Here is a 20,486-nt window from a genome sequence, read left to right on the forward strand (position 1 = left end):
CAGTATGTACTCTGCCTCAGCCCCACCCTCCACCCCCTCACCTTTCTTTTTGTTTTTCCCTTTGCCTGGAATAGTCTTCTTTCCTTCTTTCCATATCACATAAGATTGACTTAAATCACATGTCACTCTTTTGAGAAGCATTCTTGGGCTCTCTTTCTCCCCTTGAATATATTTCTTACTCTTTCCATTATAGCACTTAATATATTGTATTATTGGTATGCATGTGTCTGAATTTGCTTCTAGATCATTAATTTCTTGATCAGGGACTGTGTATTATTCATTTTTTTGTATCCCAGGATATACCTATTTCAGTAATTATAGGTGAGAATAAGTATAAGACTGGCTGTTGGTTTTAAAATAGTTATTATAGGGTGCCTGGGTGGCTCAGTCGTTAAGCGTCTGCCTTCGGCTCAGGTCATGATCCCAGGGTCCTGGGATCGAGTCCCACATTGGGCTCCCTGCTTGGCGGGAAGCTTGCTTCTCCCTCTCCCACTCCCCCTGCTTGTGTTCCTGCTCTCGCTATCTCTCTCTCTCTGTCAAATAAATAAATAAAATCTAAAAAAAAAAAAAAAAGTTATTATATATTAAGAAAGGAGGGATCTGGGACGCCTGGGTGGCTCAGTTGGTTAAGCGTCTGCCTTTGGCTCAGGTCATGATTCCAGGGTCCTGGGATCGAGTCCTGCATGAGGCTCCCTGCTCAGCGGGGAGTCTGCTTCTTCCACTCCCTGCCACTCCCCCTGCTTGTATGCTCTCCCTCTCTGACAAATAAATAAATAAAATCTTTAAAAAAATCAGTCTTTAAAAGAAAAATAAAGGAGGGATCATATGTGTATATGCCCCTAGTTCTATTAGATAATACATGTTCAATTTTATTGGATAAATTCTTAGCTTACTATTTGATGATTAAAATTTTAAAATATTTTAACGTGTTAGCTTGTATTATTTTTATTCCAGCAGCCTTGTATTCCTAGTACAAATTCTATTTGATCTTTCTGAATAAGTTTTTAATGTGATATGGTGATCTTTTTTGGTAAGATTTCATTAAATATTTTTGTATCTTTATTGATGAAATAGCCCTTCTTCCAGTTATCTGTTGCTGTATAACAAATCACTCCAAGGTTAGTGATGTAAAGGAACAATCATTTTACTAGGCTTAATGATTCTCTTGGTCTAGAATTCAGACAGAACTAAATAGGGATGAAATTGTCTGTGCTCCCATTCGTCATGGTTGGGGCCTTACCTGAGACAGCTTTAATGCTCAGAGGTTACATAAACAGTGAAGGACTATACTTCCATGGAGGCTTCTTTATTCATGTTTGGTGCCTAGTCTGGAGTGACTTGAAGGCTGGGCACAGCTGGAACTGTTACCTGGAGTACCTACAAATGGTTCTTTCATGTGGCTTGGGTTTCTTACAGTATGGCTTCTGGGTTTGGAGAGTGTCCTGAGCAGGAGTGTCTAGTTCTCTAGTGCTGCAAGAACCCAGTGCAGAAGTTGAATGGTGTTTAATGAGTTAATCTCGGAAGCATTTTACTACCTTCAGTCCTAGATAAAGGAATAGACCCCACTTCTTATTGAAGAGCAATGTCAAACATTTTGGGCCATGTTTTAAAACTGATATTTATTACCTATATCATATTTGGGAATAATCTTAAACATGTTTCTTTTATAAATTGATTTAAGTTTACATACATAAGCTGTTGTAAAATATAGAAAAGGACTGAAATCTAGAAATTAGGTAAAATTTTAGAAGATCTCCAGTCAATCTCTTCGAGCCAGGTAATTCTTAGATAATATTTCCTTTTTATTTTCTTTAATTTGTAATGACACTACCTTTTCTGTACATCAAATTGCATATATGTTATTCATTTAGTTTATACCCAGGTTTTGTATTTATTTGTATATATATGTTAAACATTTTTCCTTCCTGACATTTTTTTTTTTTAAAGATTTTATTTATTTATTCATGAGAGAGAGAGAGAGAGGCAGAGGGAGAAGCAGACTTCCCGCAGAGCGGGGAGCCCGATGCGGGACTCGATCCCAGGACTCCGGGACCATGACCTGAGCCGAAGGCAGACGCTTAACCATCTGAGCCACCCAGGCACCCGCTTCCTGACATTTACTTTAAAAAGATTTATTTATTTATTTATTAGAGAAAGAGCACATGTGTGTGCAACAACGGGAGAGGCAGAGGAAAAGAATCTTAAGCAGACTCCCCACTGAGTGTGGAGCCCAACTCAGGGCTCCATCTCAGGACCGGAGATCATGACCTGAACTGAAATCAAGAGCGGGATGCTCAACCAACTTGAGCTACCCAGGCACCCCTATCATCCTAAGTTTTTTTTTTTTTTAAAGATTTTATTTATTTATTTGACAGAGAGAGACACAGTGAGAGAGGAAACACAAGCAGGGGGAGTGGGAGAGGGAGAAGCAGGCCTCCCGCGGAGCAGGGAGCCCGATGCGGGGCTCGATCCCAGGACCCTGGGACCATGACCTGAGCCGAAGGCTTAACGACTGAGCCACCCAGGCGCCCCTCATCCTAAGTTTTAAAACTTGGTTTATTTAAAAATAGTTTTCATCTGCTCTTTGGTTTCTTCTTCTATCCCCCAAAGAATAACGTGCTGCTTTTTATTTTATTTTTTTAGCTTTGTCCTATTTAAAAAAAACACTATGTTGAAACATACTTCATATACCACAGAATTCACCCTTTTAAACTGTAAATTCAGTGGTGTTTAGTATATTCATAGAGTTGTGTAGCCATCACCACAGTCTAATTTTAAAATATTTTTCAATACCCCAGAAGGAAATTTTGTGCCTGTTAGCAGTCACTTTTTCTTCACCTGTCCCAGGTCTAGGCTACCACTAATGTACTTTTTATAAATTTGCCTGTTCTGGACATTGCCAAATAATACTCCATTTTGTTTATTCATTCATCTTTTGATGCACATTTGGTTTGTTTGTACTTTTTGGCTATTGTGAATAATGCTGTTACAAGTATTCTCGTACAAGTTTTTTTTGAGCATTTCTCCTGGGTATTATATACCTAGGAGTTGAGTTGCAGGATCATATGGTAGCTGTTTAACCTTTTTTTAAAAAAGATTTTATTTATTTACTTGAGAGAGAGGGAGAGAGCACAAGCAAGGGGGAGCAGCAGAGGGGGAGGGAGAAGCAGGCTCCCCACTGAGCAGGGTGCCCAGTGTGGGGCTCAATCCTAGGATCACAGGATCATGACCTGAGCTGAAGGTAGATGCTTAAGCGACTGAGCCAAGCCAGTCCTCTCGAGTGCTATCTTTTGATTTCCATTTCCTTGGTGGCCAGTTACATTGAGTATCTTTTGATGAGATAATGGCCATTTGTATGTCTTCTATATAGAGCTGTATTCAGAATCTTTGTCTATATTTTTAATTAGATTATTTGTCTTTTAAAAATTATTGAATTGCAAGAGTTCTTTATATAGGCATACCTCAGGGGTATTTGTGGGTTGGGTTCTAGACCACTGCAGTAAAGCAAATACCACAATAAAGCAAGTCAGATCAAGTTTTTTGGTATCCCAGTGCCTATAAAAGTCACGTTTACACTATAGTCTGTTAAGTGTGCAACAGCATTATGTCTAAACTATATATATACCTTAATTAAAAAATGCTTTATTGCTAAAAGAATGCTAACCATTATCTGAGCTTACAGTGAGTTGTAATCTTTTTGCTGGTAGAGGCTCTTGCCTCAATGTGGATGGCTGATGACCGATCCAGGTGGTGTTTCCTGAAGGTTTGGGTGGCAATGGCAATTTCTTAAAATAAGAGAACAGTGAAGTTTGCCACATTGATAGACTTCTTTTCACAAATAATTTCTTTGTAGTATGTGATACTGTTTGATAGCATTTTACCCACAGTAGAACTTCTTTCAAAATTGAAGTCAGTCTTCTCTAACCCTGCTGCTATTTTATCATCTAAGTTGATGTAATATTCTAAATCCTTTGTTGTCGTTTCAACAGTCTTCACAGCATCTTCACCTGGAGTAGATTCCACCTCAGGAAATAACTTTCTTTGATCACCCATAAGTAGTAGTTCCTCATCTGTTAAGAGTTTATCATGAGATTTCAGCAATTTAGTCACATCTTTAGGCTCCATTTCTTTTTTTTTTAAGAAAGATTTTATTTATTTATTTGACAGAGAGCAAATCAGGGGTGCTGCAGGCAGAGGGAGAGGGAGAGGGAGAAGCAGAAGAGAACCTGACGTGGGGCTCGATCCCAGAAGCCTGGGATCATGACCCAAGCCGAAGGCAGATGCTTAACCGACTGAGCCACCGAGGCATCCCTAAGGCTCAATTTATAATTGTAGCTCTTTTGCTATTTTCTACCACATCTGCAGTGAAATTTCTACCACATCTGCTGAAAGTCGTGAAGCCCTCAAAGTCATCTATGAGGGTTACAATCAACTTCTAAAGTCCTGTTAATGTTGATAGTTTGACTTCCTACCATGGATCCCGGATGTTCTAAATGACATCTAGAATGATGAATCATTTACAGAAGGTTTTCAATTGACTTTGCCCATATCCATCAGAGGAATCACCATGTATGGCAGCTATATATTTATATATAGCCTTGCAAAAATGTATTTCTTAAATAAGAAGACTTTAAAGTTGAAAGTACTCCTATAACCATGGGCTGTAGGATGGATTTTTTGTTAGTAGGCATGAAAACAACATGAATGTCATTGTACATCTCCATCAGAGCTCTTGACTGACCAGGTGCATTGTCAATATAACAGGAATATTTTGAGAGGAATCTTTTTATTCTGAGTAGTGGGTTCGAAAGTGGGCTTCAAATATTCAGTAGACCATGTTGTAAACAGATAGGCTATTATCCAGTCTTTGTTGTTCCATTTGTAGAGCATAGGCAGAGTAGATTCAGCATAATTCTTAAGGACCCTAGGATTTTTGTAATGGTAAATGAGCCCTGGCTTCAATTTAAAGTAATCAGTTGCATTAGTCCCTGACAAGAGAGTCAGTCTGTTCTTTGAAGCTTTGAAGACAGGAATTGACTTCTCTCTAGCTATCAAAGTCATAGAAGCTATCAAAGTCATAGATGGCATCTACTTCCAATATAAGCCTATTTTGTCTACATTGGAAATTTATTGTTGTGTAGCCACCCTGGTTAATTATCTTAGCTAGTTTTCTGGATAACTTACTGCAGCTTCTATATCAGCATGTACTACTATTTCACTTTGCACTTTGATGTGAAGGAGACATCTTATTTCCTTAAACTTCATGAACCAATCTCTGCTAGCTTCAAGTTTTCCTTCTGCATTTTCATCATCTCTCCCAGCCTTCAAAGAATTGAAGAGAGTTGGAGCCTTGCTCTGGATTAGGCTTTGGCTTAAGACAGTGTTGTGGCCGGTTTGATTCTTTTATCCATACCTCTAAAACATTCTCCATATCAGCAGTAAGGCTGTTTCACTTCATTATCATCATATGTTCACTGAACAACTCTTTATTTTATGCAGGAATTTTTCCTTTGCATTTATAACTTGGCTGTTTGCCTCAAGAGGCTTATCTTTTGGCCTATCTTGGCTTTCGACATGCCTTCCTCAGTAAGCTTAATCATTTCTAGCTTTTGATTTAAAGTGAGAGATATGCAGCTCTTCCTTTCACTTAAACACTTGGAGGTCATTGTAGGGTTATTAATTGGCCTAATTTTAATATTGTTGTGTCTCAGGGAATAGGGAGGTTTGAGGAGAGGGAGAGAGATGGGGGAATCAGAACACACACAACATTTATTAAGCTTGCTGTCTTTTATGGGCACGATTCATGGTGCCCCAAAACAAGTACAATAGTGACATCAAAGATCTCTGATCCCAGATTACCATTAATAAATATAAAAATAATGAAAAAGTTTAAAATGTTGAGAGAATTATCAAAATGTGACAGACACAAAGTAAGCACCTGCTGCTGAAAAAATGGCTCAGACTTGCTTGACACAGGGTTCCACAAACCTTTGGCTTGTAATACACACGCACACGCACACGCACACACAGTATCTGTGAAGCGCAGTAAAACAAGATATGCCTCTATATTTTGAGCACAAATGCCTTATCAGATACATGATTTGCAAATGTTTTCTCTTATTCTGTGGGTTGCTTTTCTTATCTTTGATAAGTCTTTTGAAACACAAAACTTTTATGATTAAGTGAAAGTCATTTTTGCTGTCTTGTTCCTTTAGTCTAATATCTAAGAATACATTGCTTAACATATGGTTATGAAGATTTAGTTACGTGTTTTATAGTTTTAGCTCTTATATTTCAGTCTTTGATCCATTTTAAGTATTGTGTATGATATGAGATGGGGTCCAAGACTTCTTTATTTGAGAGAGAGAACAAGTGGGAGGGAGGGGCAGAGGGAGAGGGCGAGAGAGAATCTTAAATAGGCTCCACACCCAGTGTGGAGCCCAATGCAGGGCTTGATCTCACAATCCTGTGATCGTAACCTGAGCTGAAATCAGGAGTCAGACATTTAACCGACTGAACCATCCAGGCACTCCCAACTTCTTTTTTTTTTTTTTTTTTTTAAGATTTTATTTATTTGAGAGAGAGCGAGTGAGCAAGCACATGCAGGGGGAAGGGCAGAAGGAGAGGGAGAAGGAGACTCCCTGCTGAGCAGGGAGCCCTAAGCCACTTGATCCCAGGATCATGACCTCCTGAGCTGAAGGCAGATGCTTAACCGACTGAGCCACCCAGGCGCCCTCCCAACTTCATTCTTTTGCATGCAGATAGCCAGTTGTCCCAGCACCATTTGTTGAAAAGACTAGTCTTTCTTCATTGAATTTTTTTGGCATCCTTGTCAAAAATCAAGTAACCATCAATATGAGAGTTTATTTTTCATTTGCATTTTTATTCCATTTATGTACACTTTTGTCCTTAAGCCAGTACTTTTTTTTTTTTAAAGATTTATTTATTTATTTGAGAGAGCGAGAATGAGAGAGAGAGAGTACATGAGAGGGGGGAGGGTTAGAGGGAGAAGCAGGCTCCTCGCCGAACAGGGAGCCCGATGCGGGACTCGATCCCGAGACTCCAGGATCATGACCTGAGCCGAAGGCAGTCGCTTAACCAACTGAGCCACCCAGGCGCCCCAAGCCAGTACTATCTTGATTACTGTAGCTTTGTAGTAAGTTTTGAAATAATGGAAGTGTGAGTCCTCCAACTTTGTGCTTCTTTGAAAAGATTGTTTTGATTATTCTAGATCTCTTGCATTACCATAAGGATTTTAGGATCAGCTTTCCAGTTTCTGCTAGGAAGCCAGCTGGATTTTTAATAGGGATTCCATTGACTCTGTAGATATATTTGGAGAGTATTGTCATCTAACAGTATTAAATTTCCGATCCATGAACTGTCCTACTTATTGTTTATTTAGCCATTAATTTACTTTTGTTATTAACATGGGACTAGTAATGCTCACTATTGAAAAAAAATTTCATAATGCATTTTCTCATTGACTCAGCCATTTACATCTTTTAGAAAGATTTTTGTTTTCATTCCATTGCAGTGTTAATATTTGTTATTTGTATTTAGTACACTATTTTAGTCAAAAGAAATATGGGTGTGATTTTTAATATCTTCTAGGATATCCTTAATGTCACTAAGAAATAAGTAATTACACTTTATAGAGTTGGGCCCCATAGTTAGTTTTCAGATTCCTTTTAATACAAAATGAGCAGAAGACTGATCATCGTTATGTGTTACCAGGTGATTATTTTACTGAATTTGGTTCTCTTTTATTGTTAAAATTTAACTTTAAATTTTAGTATACAAGTATATGTATACTTAATTTGAAGTAATGTGATACCACTTAGTGTTGAAACTTAATGACTTTAATCAGACTTAATTCTTAGAACATTAGCAAAAGCTAATGGTTTTTTTTCTTTTCTGCTGTAGTCGGTGGTAGATGATTGGATAGAATCATACAAGCATGACCGAGATATAGCACTTCTTGACCTCATCAACTTTTTTATTCAGTGTTCAGGCTGTAAAGGTAAGATACATTTATTTTTAGAAGCAGAATGTTCTCAAATGGTCTCTTTTTGTTCCACCTAAATATAAACACTTTTCAGGAAAAATAATGCCAAGATATGGAATTGTTTGCATTATAATCATACAGAATGTATAAGGAAAAAGGAACAAAGAACAAAGTAAGAAAGAAACTCCGTTGAGACAGTTGTATTCATGTGTGAAAATTAACTAAAAACTTGGCAATTTATAATTGTTATATTACTTTTATTAGATACAATTTCCCACTTTGAGCATCTGGTTTTAGGAACAAAGAAATGGATTAAGAAGGGAGGAGGAAGATAATGAAGAGATAACAGGTTCAAGTGGCAGGGGATTGTAAAGTGTAGGGAGTTTAAAAGTGCCATGAATAACAGTAAGTAAGTAAGTAAGTAGGTAAGTAAGTAAGTAACTAAGTTAAGTAAGGTATTGGTGAAATTTATACTTTTTTTCCCTAAAAAGAGAAGTTTTGGAGTGGGGTCTTATTGGAAATGTTTTCACCTTATTTAAAAAGATTTTGAAGTAGGAGTGGGGAAAATATAAAATACAGTAGTGTCTTCCCTGGGGCAAAAATATTTAGTGCAGACATTTGGCAGGGGGACAAAATTATGTAAGTTGGGGGGGTGTCATACATCTTGATCTGGATCAGTAAATGATTCAGACAAAATGATGGACAGGTTCTGATCTGTTCTGTTTCTCCCTAATACTTGATCCATCCTTGAAATTTAAGAGGATGTCCAGGAAAATAAATGTTACAAAGTTTCCCAAGAGTATTACATTTTTTTTATGGAAGTGGCACCAAAAACATGGACATCAGAAGTCAGGAGGAAGGAAGTTTGCTTAAAAATAGATCTAAGAAGTTAAGATGCTAAAGAATGATATAAAGGAATCTGTAAAAAGAGTCCCAAGAAGCAATTTATTTATGTCTACTCCTTTAATTCTACAATAATACTTTTAAAAATACTGTTACTGGAATTTGTGAAACAAGTAACATTTTTTAAATGAGTTTTTATTTTAATTTTTTTAACTTTGAAAGGGACATTTTATTGAAAATAAATTGAAAGAGTTACATTCCTTTCACATTACTTTTTCTCCCAAGTAGCATAGGATTAAAATCCTAATTCTTAAAATTATTCTGCTCAGTGTAAAATTTAGATAATCTGACTGTATATAAAGATTTTCTTTCAGTTAGGTTTTTTAAATTTTTATTTAAATCCAGTGTAGTTAACATATAGTGTTATATTAGTTTCAGGTGTACAATATAGTGATTTAACAATTCCATATAAACAACATTTTATGAACTGATGCATTTTATTCGAGGTTGATCACAACATTCAGTGCGGCATGCATACTAGATATTCTGTATGTGAGGCTTGATAGATATATTAACTTTTGAGTCTGATCTGCGTAATGCCATTAATATGGTCAGTTTTGAGAAAAAAATTTTTTTTTGAAAACTCTTTTTAGAGAGTTGCCTAGTTTACTTGACTTCTTAGCTAGAGGTAGCTGCAAATCAGTATAGAAAATTTGACTGACTCTGCTCAAAGGAAATGTAATAATGACAATATGATGAATCAGATTAACACTTTATTTTTTTTTTTTTTTAAGATTTTATTTATTTATTTGACAGAGACAGCTAGAGAGGGAACACAAGCAGGGGGAGTGGGAGAGGGAGAAGCAGGCTTCCTGCTGAGCAGGGAGCCCGATGCGGGGCTCGATTCCTGGACCCTGGGATCATGACCTGAGCCGAAGGCAGACGCTTAACGACTGAGCCACCCAGGCGCCCCCAGATTAACACTTTAAAGAAAGAATATACTAGTATTTTTATTTTGTCTGTGTCCAGTCCATCTTTCTGGAGTAGAACAATCAGGTACCTGTTTGTTGTATTATGTAATCAAGGACCATGTCATTTCTCTTCAGATTCTGTGAAAGTGGAAGGTTGATTGCAGAACAACAGAACAGGTGCCAGAAATAACTTGATGAGTTGAAATTCTGACTTTCATCTTCAGTCTTCCCTGTTATACTGTAGTTCGGTCAGGTTTAGTTTCCTAGTTAGGCTTCTGAATTGTAGTTTTAAAACAAGGCTATAGTTAGAGCATTTTCCCTTTATCAGATTCATTCCTTTTCTGGCACCATTCTGTTTTTTGAATCAGGAGCTTGCCAACTAAACCTTTGGATATACTTTGTCATATACCAGGTTGTCCAGATTTTTAAAAATTGAAGGTGTTGAAAACTTAAATTATCAGGTAGATTTAAACACTGTCATAATGTTTATTTTAGAATCAAGAAAACTCCGTAAAGGAGAATTTATCATCTAATCAAAGTTAAGGTCATTAAGTACTTTCAAAAACACTTAGAATTATTTTGATTGAATTCTTTTATAAACGAGTTAGAAACATCTTTATATGTACTGTACTTTAGCTTTTTTCTTTTGGACTCAGGATTGTCATTGTGAGCATCAGTTATTATACTGTAGTTTTGCCTTCAGCAGCTATTGAGGTGTGGAGGGATATTTGACTCTATGCTGAATGGCTCCAGACTGCTTTGTGGTTGCTGAATCTGTGGCCAGTGTTCCCTTCTTTCTTTCCTGGTCATCTGTCACTTTTCATTTTACCAGTTTTTAGCAGTCTCTTTTCTTTTCTTTCTTTTTTTTTTTTAATATTTTATTTATTTATTTGACAGAGAGAGACACAGAGAGAGAGGGAACACAAGCAGGGGGAGTGGGAGAGGGAGAAGCAGGCTTCCCGCTGAGCAGGAAGCCCGATGTGGGACTCGATCCCAGAACCCTGGGATCATGACCTGAGCCGAAGGCAGACGCTTAACGACTGAGCCACCCAGGCACCCTAGCAGTCTCTTTTCATGTCTCCTACAATTTCAAGGCAGTGGGCTCATGCGTGGTGTCTTAATGGCACCTTCACACCTGCCCCAGAAGTTATATGCATGGAGTTTGTGACAGCTATTTTTTCTGCTTATTTTTGGGTGTCTGGCTGTTATATGGTCTGAGATGAGAGAGGAGCTTTAGAAATGGACAGTTGTCAAAATGTATGCAGTATGTTTGCTTTGAGATTTATTGATACGTATTTACTTTGTAGAAATTATTTCAGGGATTGAATAACTTGTACTTCTATAGCTTTGCCAAGTTTATAGCACCTGGGTGTAAAGTATAGGAAGGTTCTGAAAATATATCCGTGACTTGATTAAAATTAAAAAACTCTTCAAAAGGTTTTTGAGAATGTTGCTTCTTTAGCAAGGGAAATGGTTTCTTCCAAATTTGTTAATATCTTAAAACAATCATGTAGTTCTTTTATGTTGTGGTAAGTAAGGGCTCTTCACAGCACCACTAGAAGTTGATCTTACTTGGGGGTGGCATCATGATGTAGATGAATAATCTCAGACAAGGTCTTTGACTTCTCTTTGCTTTAGCCTTTACTTCCTCATCAGTAAAGCCAGGATTATAGCGCCTGCTTCATATTTATGGTATTCATAGTAATATGACTGGCAAGGAATAAATAATCCAGCAATAGAAATACAACTTTGAGAATCCAGTTTTTACATTTGTTCCTTTTTAAATAATCTGATACCCTATCAGTGGAAATTCATGTATCTCTTTTTCCTGCATTGTCTCCTTAAAATTTTTTCTAGAAGTCCCTTTTCTGATATTTGATCACTACCTGTCTAACTTTTACTTCTTGTAATATGCATCCTTTCTCCTCCCCTTTCCCATCTTCCTTTGAAATTCTAAATGTCCTTATTAGATTCTTTTCTGTGAAACACCTGACTTACACTAATTTTATTTATTTATTTTGGTCTGACCTATGGCCTTTATTGGCCTTGTCACTCATTAGGGCTTTTCTTATATACTGCCTTTAATAGTTTTTATTTTCCCTCCCTCCCTCTCTTCTTCCTGTTCTTGTTATTCTTTATTTAAACTTTCAACTAGATTACAGATGGGCAGAAATTACTGTTTATGTTTATTTGAAGCCCTTTTAGAGGATGATTGGATGTAGTTGCTATGTATATATATAGTAATGCTTAATAAACCTTATAGGTAAACTCTACCTATCACTCTTTTTCTTATTATCTTCAGGTTTATCCTTAAAGTTTTAATTGTGTTACCCTCAGTGCTGCCTAACCCTTGATGATGTGTATTATATTAAAAGGGGCTAAGCCAGTATACATATTGTAGGCAAGAGTAGATTAAGTCAGGTAGAAATGTGATGGGTATTAGGAGGGCATGTACTGCATGGAGCACTGGGTGTTATATGAAAACAATGAATCATGGAACACTACATCAAAAACTAACGATGTATTGTATGATGACTAACATAATAAAATAAAATTAAAAAAAATGTGATAGAGACTAACAGTGTAAGAGATTGACTTAGAAGTTCTCTTTATTTTATTCATTCTACAATGTATATTAACTTCTTACACTTGAAAATTTCAGGAGTTGTCACAGCAGAAATGTTTAGACATATGCAGAACTCTGAAATAATTCGAAAAATGACTGAAGAGTTTGATGAGGTAACTTATTACCCTAAATGTTTTGATAATTTTATGCATGTTGATCTTGATTTAACCTTAAAAGTATTCTTAAATTCTGAGCATTAGTGTAAATGCATAACAACTTTGGCATCACATTTAATCAAATGATAAGTGACCTTGGGCAAGTTGTTGCCTTAGCATTGGTTTTATCATCTGTGAATAATACTCTCTGCTAATAATACTTTTCTCATAAGCCTGTTGTGGATTTAATTCAGTAATGTTTGAAAAATTTCTTAGCATTTTACAGTGCCTGGTATATAATAAGAACTTAATAAATGGTAGCTATTATTATTGTCAAACAATTAAAACTTCAAGAAAATAAAATTTAGTGCCTAAGAACATGTCTTGGAATATTGTTAAAGATAGATTTGGTCAATATTTGGGGAACCAGGTAACTTAGGCAAAGGACTGTAAAGTTGACCCTTGAACGGCATGAGGGTTGGGGATGCTGACCCCCTCTCTCCCCACATGGCCAAAAATATGCATTTAACTTTGGCTCCCCTCAACCTTAACTGCTGTAATAGCCTACTTACTCTTCACTAGAAGCTTTGCTGATACGGTTGATTAACATTTTGTATGTTCTATGTATTATATACTGTATTCTTAGAATAAAGAAAGCTAGAAGAAAATGTTATTAAGAAAATCATAAGGTCTCAGAAAATAAATTTACAGTATTGTAGGTATATTTATTGAAGAAAATCTGTGTATAAGTGCACCTGTACTGTTCAAACCCATGTTGTTTAAGGGTCCACTCTCTGGACCCTTAACAAATAACATGTTATTATTTAAAATATCCTTTATGGGGGCATCTGGCTGGCTCAGTCAGTGGAGCATGTGACTCTTGATCTTGGGGTTGTGAGTTTGAGCCCCACGTTGGGTGGTTGGGTGTAGAGATTACTTGGAAATAAAATCTTTTAAAAATATATCCTTTATATTTTGAGTATGAGTAATAAGAACAATACAAATAAAAAAAATAGTAGCTTAGACTTGAGTGAATCCTTTATCACAGTGATGCCTTTGAAATATTGTTACCAATAAAGACATTTAGATTTATTATAATGTAAGCTCCTTCAGGGCAGGGATTTTTGTTTTGTTCACAGCTGCATTCTGGCACCAGCAGTTTTACTCTTCAAAACTTGTCATTGTAAATTTTCAAGTAGAAAGTCTTTCTTGTCCCATTTGAGTTTTACTTGATCATTTTTTTCTTGCTTACTCTGATGAAGGAGCTTTCAACTATCATTCTAAAAGACAAGAGTTGTTTAAAAGGCTTTGATGATCACTAAGTGCTATTAATCATTCTCCAAGTAGTTGAGAGGTAATTATGAGTAATGGTATTATAGTAGCACCCCCCTTATCCTCGGGGGATACATTCCAAGATCTCCGGTGGATGACTGAAACCACAAATAGTAGTAAACCCTATATATTCTGTTTTTTTCCTATGTATACATAACCTGTGCTAAAGTTTAATTTATAAATTAGACATTGTAAGAGATTAACAATAATAATAAGCAGTACAATTATAACAGTATACTGTAATAAAAATTATGTGAATGTAGTTTCTCTGTCAAAGTATCTTCTGTACTCACCCTTGTGATGATGAGAGATGATAAAATACCTACATGATGAGATGAAATGAGGGGAATGACATAGGCCTTGTGACATAGTTTTAGGCTACTATTGACCTTCTTCTGATAATACCTTAGAAGAAGGATCATCTGCTCTCAGATGGAGGTTGACCCATGGGGTCACTAAGATGTGGAAAGTGAAACTATGGATAGAGGGCGGCAGGGGGCGGGGAACATGACTACTTTATTTTAACATACTAATATTAAATGTTTTAGTGAGAACCTTTTTAGTAAAAGGAAACAACTGTTTAAGAATCCTGAAATCTGATTTGAAAGTGTCCACAAACCAAGTTGCTGACAATTAAGATGATGCATTTCAGTGTAGTCACTAAATGATTCAGTCAGAGAATATGGAAGAGAACCTTTTTGTAGAATATTAGGATCTTATTCTCAGATGAGAAATAAGAGTTCAGCTTCTATATAGCATGACTTAAAATTTAAAAAAAATATTGCTCTAATGACAAAATAATAGGGGTGCCTGGCTGGCTCAGTTGGTAGAGCATGCAACTCTTTATCTCGGGGTCATGAGTTCAAGCCCACAGTGGGCATAGAGTTTATTTTATTTATTTATTTTTTTAAAGATTTTATTTGAGAGAGAGAGAGCCCGAGCATGACAGGGGGAGGGGCACAGAGAGAGGGGAAGCAGACTCCCCGCTGAGCTGGTAGCCCGACACAGGGATCAGTCCCAGGACCCCGAGGTCATGATCTGAGCCAAAGGCAGGTACTGAGCCACCAAGGCGCCCCTACTTACTTTAAAAAACGGGGGGGGGGGGAGCGCTGGGGGCACCTAGGTGGCTCAGTTGGTTAAGCATCTGCCTTTGGCTTAGGTCATAATTCCAGGGTCCTAGGATCGAGCCCCGCGTTGGGCTCCCTGCTCTGTGGGGAGCCTACTTCTTCCTCTCCCTCTGCCATTCTGCCTGCTTGTACTCGCTCTCTCTGTCAAATAAAATCTTAAATATATATATATAAAACATACATACATACATATATTACATATATGTGTGTAATACATATTATATTACATACATATGTATACATATGTGTATATATATATAGTGGTTTAAAAAATTGCCCAACTGTACTAATAAAATGATCTTAGTCTCTAGAATACTCTCCAAAGCAACTCTTGCTTTTCGAGGTTCTATGTAGTATTGCCTTGTGTTTTTATTTTTAAGGATTTATTTTTTGAGGGGGGGTTTAATTTATTTAGAGAGAGCATGATTGGGGGGAGGGGCGGAGGGAGAGACTGTCAAGCTGACTCCCTTTTGAGTGCATAGCCTGACATGGGGCTCCATCCCACCTGTGAGACAAAACCAAAGGTCAACCGACTAAGCCACCCAGGCGCCCCATTTAAAGATTTGTTTTTAATGATTTATGGCGATTCTCAGTGTAACTTCATTGGAGAATGCCCCATCTCTATATAGAAGAATACTTAAGTGTTTCCAGGCTATACTAGCTACATTTCCATTTCTTTTTAAAATTATGTCATTGTATGTCATTGTTTATATCTGTTGACTATTTGATGTCCTTGAAGCTAATGAAAATATACATTGTAATCTTTTGATTATTTATAAATCATACATCAGACTGGTTGAAAATACGATTTCATCGTTTTGAATCCATTTAAAAATACAACTTTGGTTTGATTTTGGTATGCTTTTGGTATGCTTTTGTTTTAAGGAGATTCAGTATCTTTGTTTATCAGTATAATGTTTTGCTTTGATGAGAGAAGCTTTTTATTTTTAACTTTGAGTAATTGGTATATATTTTTATTGGTTAAATTGAATTCATAATATCCATTTTGGTCTTAAAGAGCAGATGTGTTCAAAAGTAACTCCTACCTACTTTTAGGATTTATTGGAGAAGAAAGGTGGGGTAAAGGAGTCTTTTCAGCTTCTGCCTAGGGTATTTTATAAACAAGCGAAATTTTGTTAAATCATGTGTTTTAAGTGAAATTGCTTTTTAAAATTTTTGTTTTAGGATAGTGGAGACTATCCACTTACCATGGCTGGTCCTCAGTGGAAGAAGTTCAAATCCAGTTTTTGTGAATTCATTGGCGTATTAGTACGGCAGTGTCAATATAGTATCATATATGATGAGTACATGATGGATACGGTCATTTCACTTCTTACAGGATTGTCTGACTCACAAGTCAGAGCATTTCGACATACGAGCACCCTGGCAGGTCAGTATTTAGAAATTTTTTTTGTATATTTCCTTAGGTTAGAGATGAAAATGGTTTTCATTAAAAGAAATGATCATGACTCAGATTAATTAATTTTACTTATAGGGTAACCACTAACAGAACACTGTCCTCCCTCCCCCGTGAATTACTGGGAATGCAATGATATTTTCAGTTTTGATTCTTTGAAGGTATACTATAGTTAGTATATGGTGATTTTCTTGTGTTAAACCTATTTGATTACTGTGCCACAGAAAGGGAAAAGAGGTGGATAGGAATGTGTTGAATTCTTGAAAGATGTTTTATCAGGGAAGATATTGACAGCAAATTTGGGGAGACCATTAAGTCATTTTGGATATGTAGTCCTAATGACCTTTATTTTGTCTGTGATGTGAGCTGTTCCTCCTGGTTTGATGGTCCCTGTAGGATGGTGATTACTCTTTACACCACAAAAGTTTATTTTTCTTAGGTTTCTGAGTAACTTTAGACTGAGCTAAATTCTTTGCTTTTTGAAATGAGTTATATTTTTAAGCCTCACACAATTCTAGAACAGTGATTTTTGGTGTTGGTGTTTATAAAATCTTTTGGTTTCTCCTTTGTGGTAAAGGTAAAATTGTTGATACACTATTACTGAATAAGTACTTTTTGGTTTGAGTTAGAAAAAATCAACTAGGCATTCATTGTTATTATAGTATTATAAGCCTTAATGGTAGAATATATTGATTTACACAAAAGTTTTCATTCTCTAAGTGTGGGGATATTTTTTTCCTTTATTTTCCTAAAGAATTAAAGCTGTACTTTTGCTAAATCCTCCATTTTCAAAAAACAAAATGCAGGTAATCTGGGGGAAGGAGGTGGAGGAAAAAAAAATGCAGGCAATCTTTCTATAGGATTTTTGTTTTTAGGTTGGAAGTCACAAAATATGAATGTGATCTTGCTCTATGAACTTAGGTAGCATTTAATGTTAAGAACTTGGTGGCTAAAGTAAAATAAGTATGATGGCATAAGGTGAATAATTTTGCATCAGAATAACAAATTGGTTTGCTGAGGGGAATGAAATAGCTCTGAAGAGAAAGTTGAGAATCCTTTTTAAAGAGACCCAATAGCCACAAATTGAGATTTAGTTTTGTGGTGTTCTCTTATGCAGTGAAGCAGATCTGAGAAATAGTCTAAAGTAAACTAAAAAGGCATAAAATGGTGAGATATTTCAATTAATAAGTTTTTTTTTTTAAGATTTTATTTATTTATTTGACAGAGAGAAAGACAGCAAGAGAGGGAACACAAGCAGGGGGAGTGAGAGAGGGAGAGGGAGAAGCAGGCTTCCTGCGGAGCAGAGAGCCTGAAGCGCCGGGCTCAATCCCAGGACCCTGGAATCATGACCGGAGCTGAAGGCAGACGCTTAACGGCTGAGCCACCCAGGCGCCCCCAATTAATAAGTTTTAAATCACAGACAGTCTTGTCTCAGGAGCAAGGGTTCAGTAACAGAAGGTGGGGGGATCTGGAGGAAGTGTAATAAAACACACTTTATTGAGTGGTATTTTTCTTTGTACTTTGACTTTTCATCTAGATCTGTTCTTCATAATTTCACCATTATCTTTATGATGATATGTAATAGAGTAAAATTAAAGGAAATCAAATACTGATGAAACTAATTTTTTACATATTGTAGTTTTTTTTTTTTTTTAAAGATTTTATTTATTTATTTGACAGAGAGAGACAGCGAGAGAGGGAACACAAGCAGGGGGAGTGGGAGACGGAGAAGCAGGCTTCCCGCCGAGCAGGGAGCCCGATGCGGGGCTCGATCCCAGGACCCCGGGATCATGACCTGCGCCGAAGGCAGACGCTTAACGACTGAGCCACCCAGGCGCCCCTTACATATTGTAGTTTGATATGAAGCATTCAAGCTCCCTCTCCCTTTAGTAACCAAGATAGCTAAGTGACTGCCATAGGAACAAAAATTTACTGAGAATGTGAATTATGACCTCTGAAAAAGATCACTGTAGGGGACACATTTTAGAATAGTGGGATTTGAGTGTAGTCTGATGTCAGATCACCTAGTTTTGAATACTGGTTTAACTACTTATGTGAACTGTGTAATCTCAGGGAAATTTCTTAATCTCCGTGGACTTCAGTTTCCTCATGAATGAAATGGGGATAATACTTCACTTTAAGGGCTTTGGGGGAGGATTAGGAGATAATCCATGAAAAATACTTAACATAGGTAACTGACATACAGTTAAGTATTCAGTACACATTAGCTGTCATTTATTGTCATTTGTAGCAGCTGTATTTTTCTGTTAGAAGCAGAACAGCCCATCTTGTCTTTAATTTCTCTTAATTTGATAGTAAATTGTAAATTTTTGCATCTGTGAGACTAATTTCAAAATTTTCCATTTAAAAATAGCTATGAAGTTGATGACAGCTTTGGTGAATGTGGCACTAAATCTTAGCATTAATATGGATAATACACAAAGACAGTATGAGGCAGAACGGAATAAAATGATTGGAAAACGAGCCAATGAGAGGCTAGAACTTCTGCTACAGAAGCGGAAAGAGGTAAACTTTTGTATTGAATATTTGAGCTGTTATCCATGACCAACTTTGATCATTAATTACAATATAATGTTGCTAGTTCATCAGATAAATTTTTTGGAAAGATTTAAATTTAAATAATATTTCAAGTTGTTTAAATGTCTAGTTTTGTTGACTGTCCATGCCAACAATACCTTTTGCTTATATTTTCTTTCTGTGTAGGCTAGGGTGAAGAGTTTAAGGCTTTCAGTAAGGCCCTAGGCCAGTCAGACAAGTTGTTTTAAGTCTTAGTATTATTCATGTCTGCTGTGAAAATGTCTGTCCTAACTTCCCTGAACTAGTTGTCAGGATGAATTCAAGTTTCAGTTATATGACATTACTTTGAAAAATAACTTACAGGCTATTTATGGTTTCTCAGTCACTATCTTTTTTTTTTTGTGGTATAGGTGGCAGTTGATTAACATGACTGATCACCAAATTTAACTTTGAATGAGGAAGATATTTTTCATTCTTATGCTAAATATTTTTAAGAGGGGGGGGCAGAGGGAGAGAGAATCTTTTTTTTTTTAATTTTTTTTTTTTTGGAGGGGGTATTTTAAGCAAATGCCACACCCATCATGGAGTCCAATGCGGAGCTCCATCTCACAATCCTGAGATCACAACCTGAGCCGAAATCAAGAGTCGGAAGCTTAACCGACTCGGGCACACCCTAAATAAAATCTTTCAATGTTGTGTTTGTGATTTTAATTTCTTCTTCATTAGTGATACAGTATTTTGCTATCTGATATTGGCGATGTTTATGTTTATTTCTAATAGGCAAAATCTGATGTTTCAAAAATGTTAGTAATACATTTGAGGTAATATTTGCCATGGTAATCCAGAAATTACTACTTGATTTTGACATATTTGGGGTTGGTAGTAGCTGTAATTTTTAGTTGGTTATTTCTGAGATAGTGAATAACTTTTTAAAATGCCCTGACTCAACAAAAGCCTAAAAATCTTGTTGATATTTCCCCACTACCTAAATTCCTCATCTTTTTCATATAGTTTGAAATGAAGAATCGGCCTTTCTTCCTCTTAATTGTAGTTATTAAATTTCATCAGATGATTTATTAGGTAAACATAATGCACGTCTTAGGCCTTGAAATTATGGCCCAATTCTTAGACATAAATTTATGACTGTGAGCACTGAATGAGTGGATATAGGTAAAAGGATTTTGAGATTAAAATTCCTGTGCAAATACAAGATACTGATACTTCTGGGTTAGGGTTAAGTTTTTGACCACCTTGTACCTTTGACTATCTGTGCTAATGAATATAAGAAGTGCACGCCCTTGTTAGCATTATTTGGAAATGCAAGAATATATCCATGAAAAGAAAAAAATACATTTTACAAAAGTGCAGAACATAATAAAAGAGCTAATTGATACTTAGACTGGGAGAAAGATATTTCTCCTAACTCTCAAACTCTGAAACAATTTTGTCTTAATTCTCAAACTGAATTGAAAATAATGGGAGTAGGTAAGTAAACCAAGATTTTGAAATGTTTACTTGATTATTTAAGGTGA

At 36.3% G+C, this 20,486-nt stretch overlaps 1 protein-coding gene across 5 annotated transcripts in view; it reads left to right on the forward strand.

Moving 5' to 3' along the window:
- STAG2 (stromal antigen 2) overlaps positions 1-20,486 on the forward strand; it is a 133,100-nt gene that overhangs the window by 61,201 nt on the left and 51,413 nt on the right. For all 5 annotated transcript variants that reach the window (XM_035008336.1, XM_035008333.1, XM_035008341.1 and 2 more), the window contains 4 exons: positions 7,924-8,020; positions 12,482-12,558; positions 16,185-16,389; positions 18,791-18,942. In XM_035008336.1, the coding sequence (XP_034864227.1) occupies positions 7,924-8,020; positions 12,482-12,558; positions 16,185-16,389; positions 18,791-18,942 (531 nt within the window). The remainder of the gene's footprint in view (positions 1-7,923; positions 8,021-12,481; positions 12,559-16,184; positions 16,390-18,790; positions 18,943-20,486) is intronic.

Source organism: Mirounga leonina, unplaced genomic scaffold (genome assembly GCF_011800145.1).
Source record: "Mirounga leonina isolate KUSES-001 unplaced genomic scaffold, KU_Mleo_1.0 Mir_101664, whole genome shotgun sequence".
Classification (NCBI taxonomy): Eukaryota; Metazoa; Chordata; class Mammalia; order Carnivora; family Phocidae; genus Mirounga; species Mirounga leonina.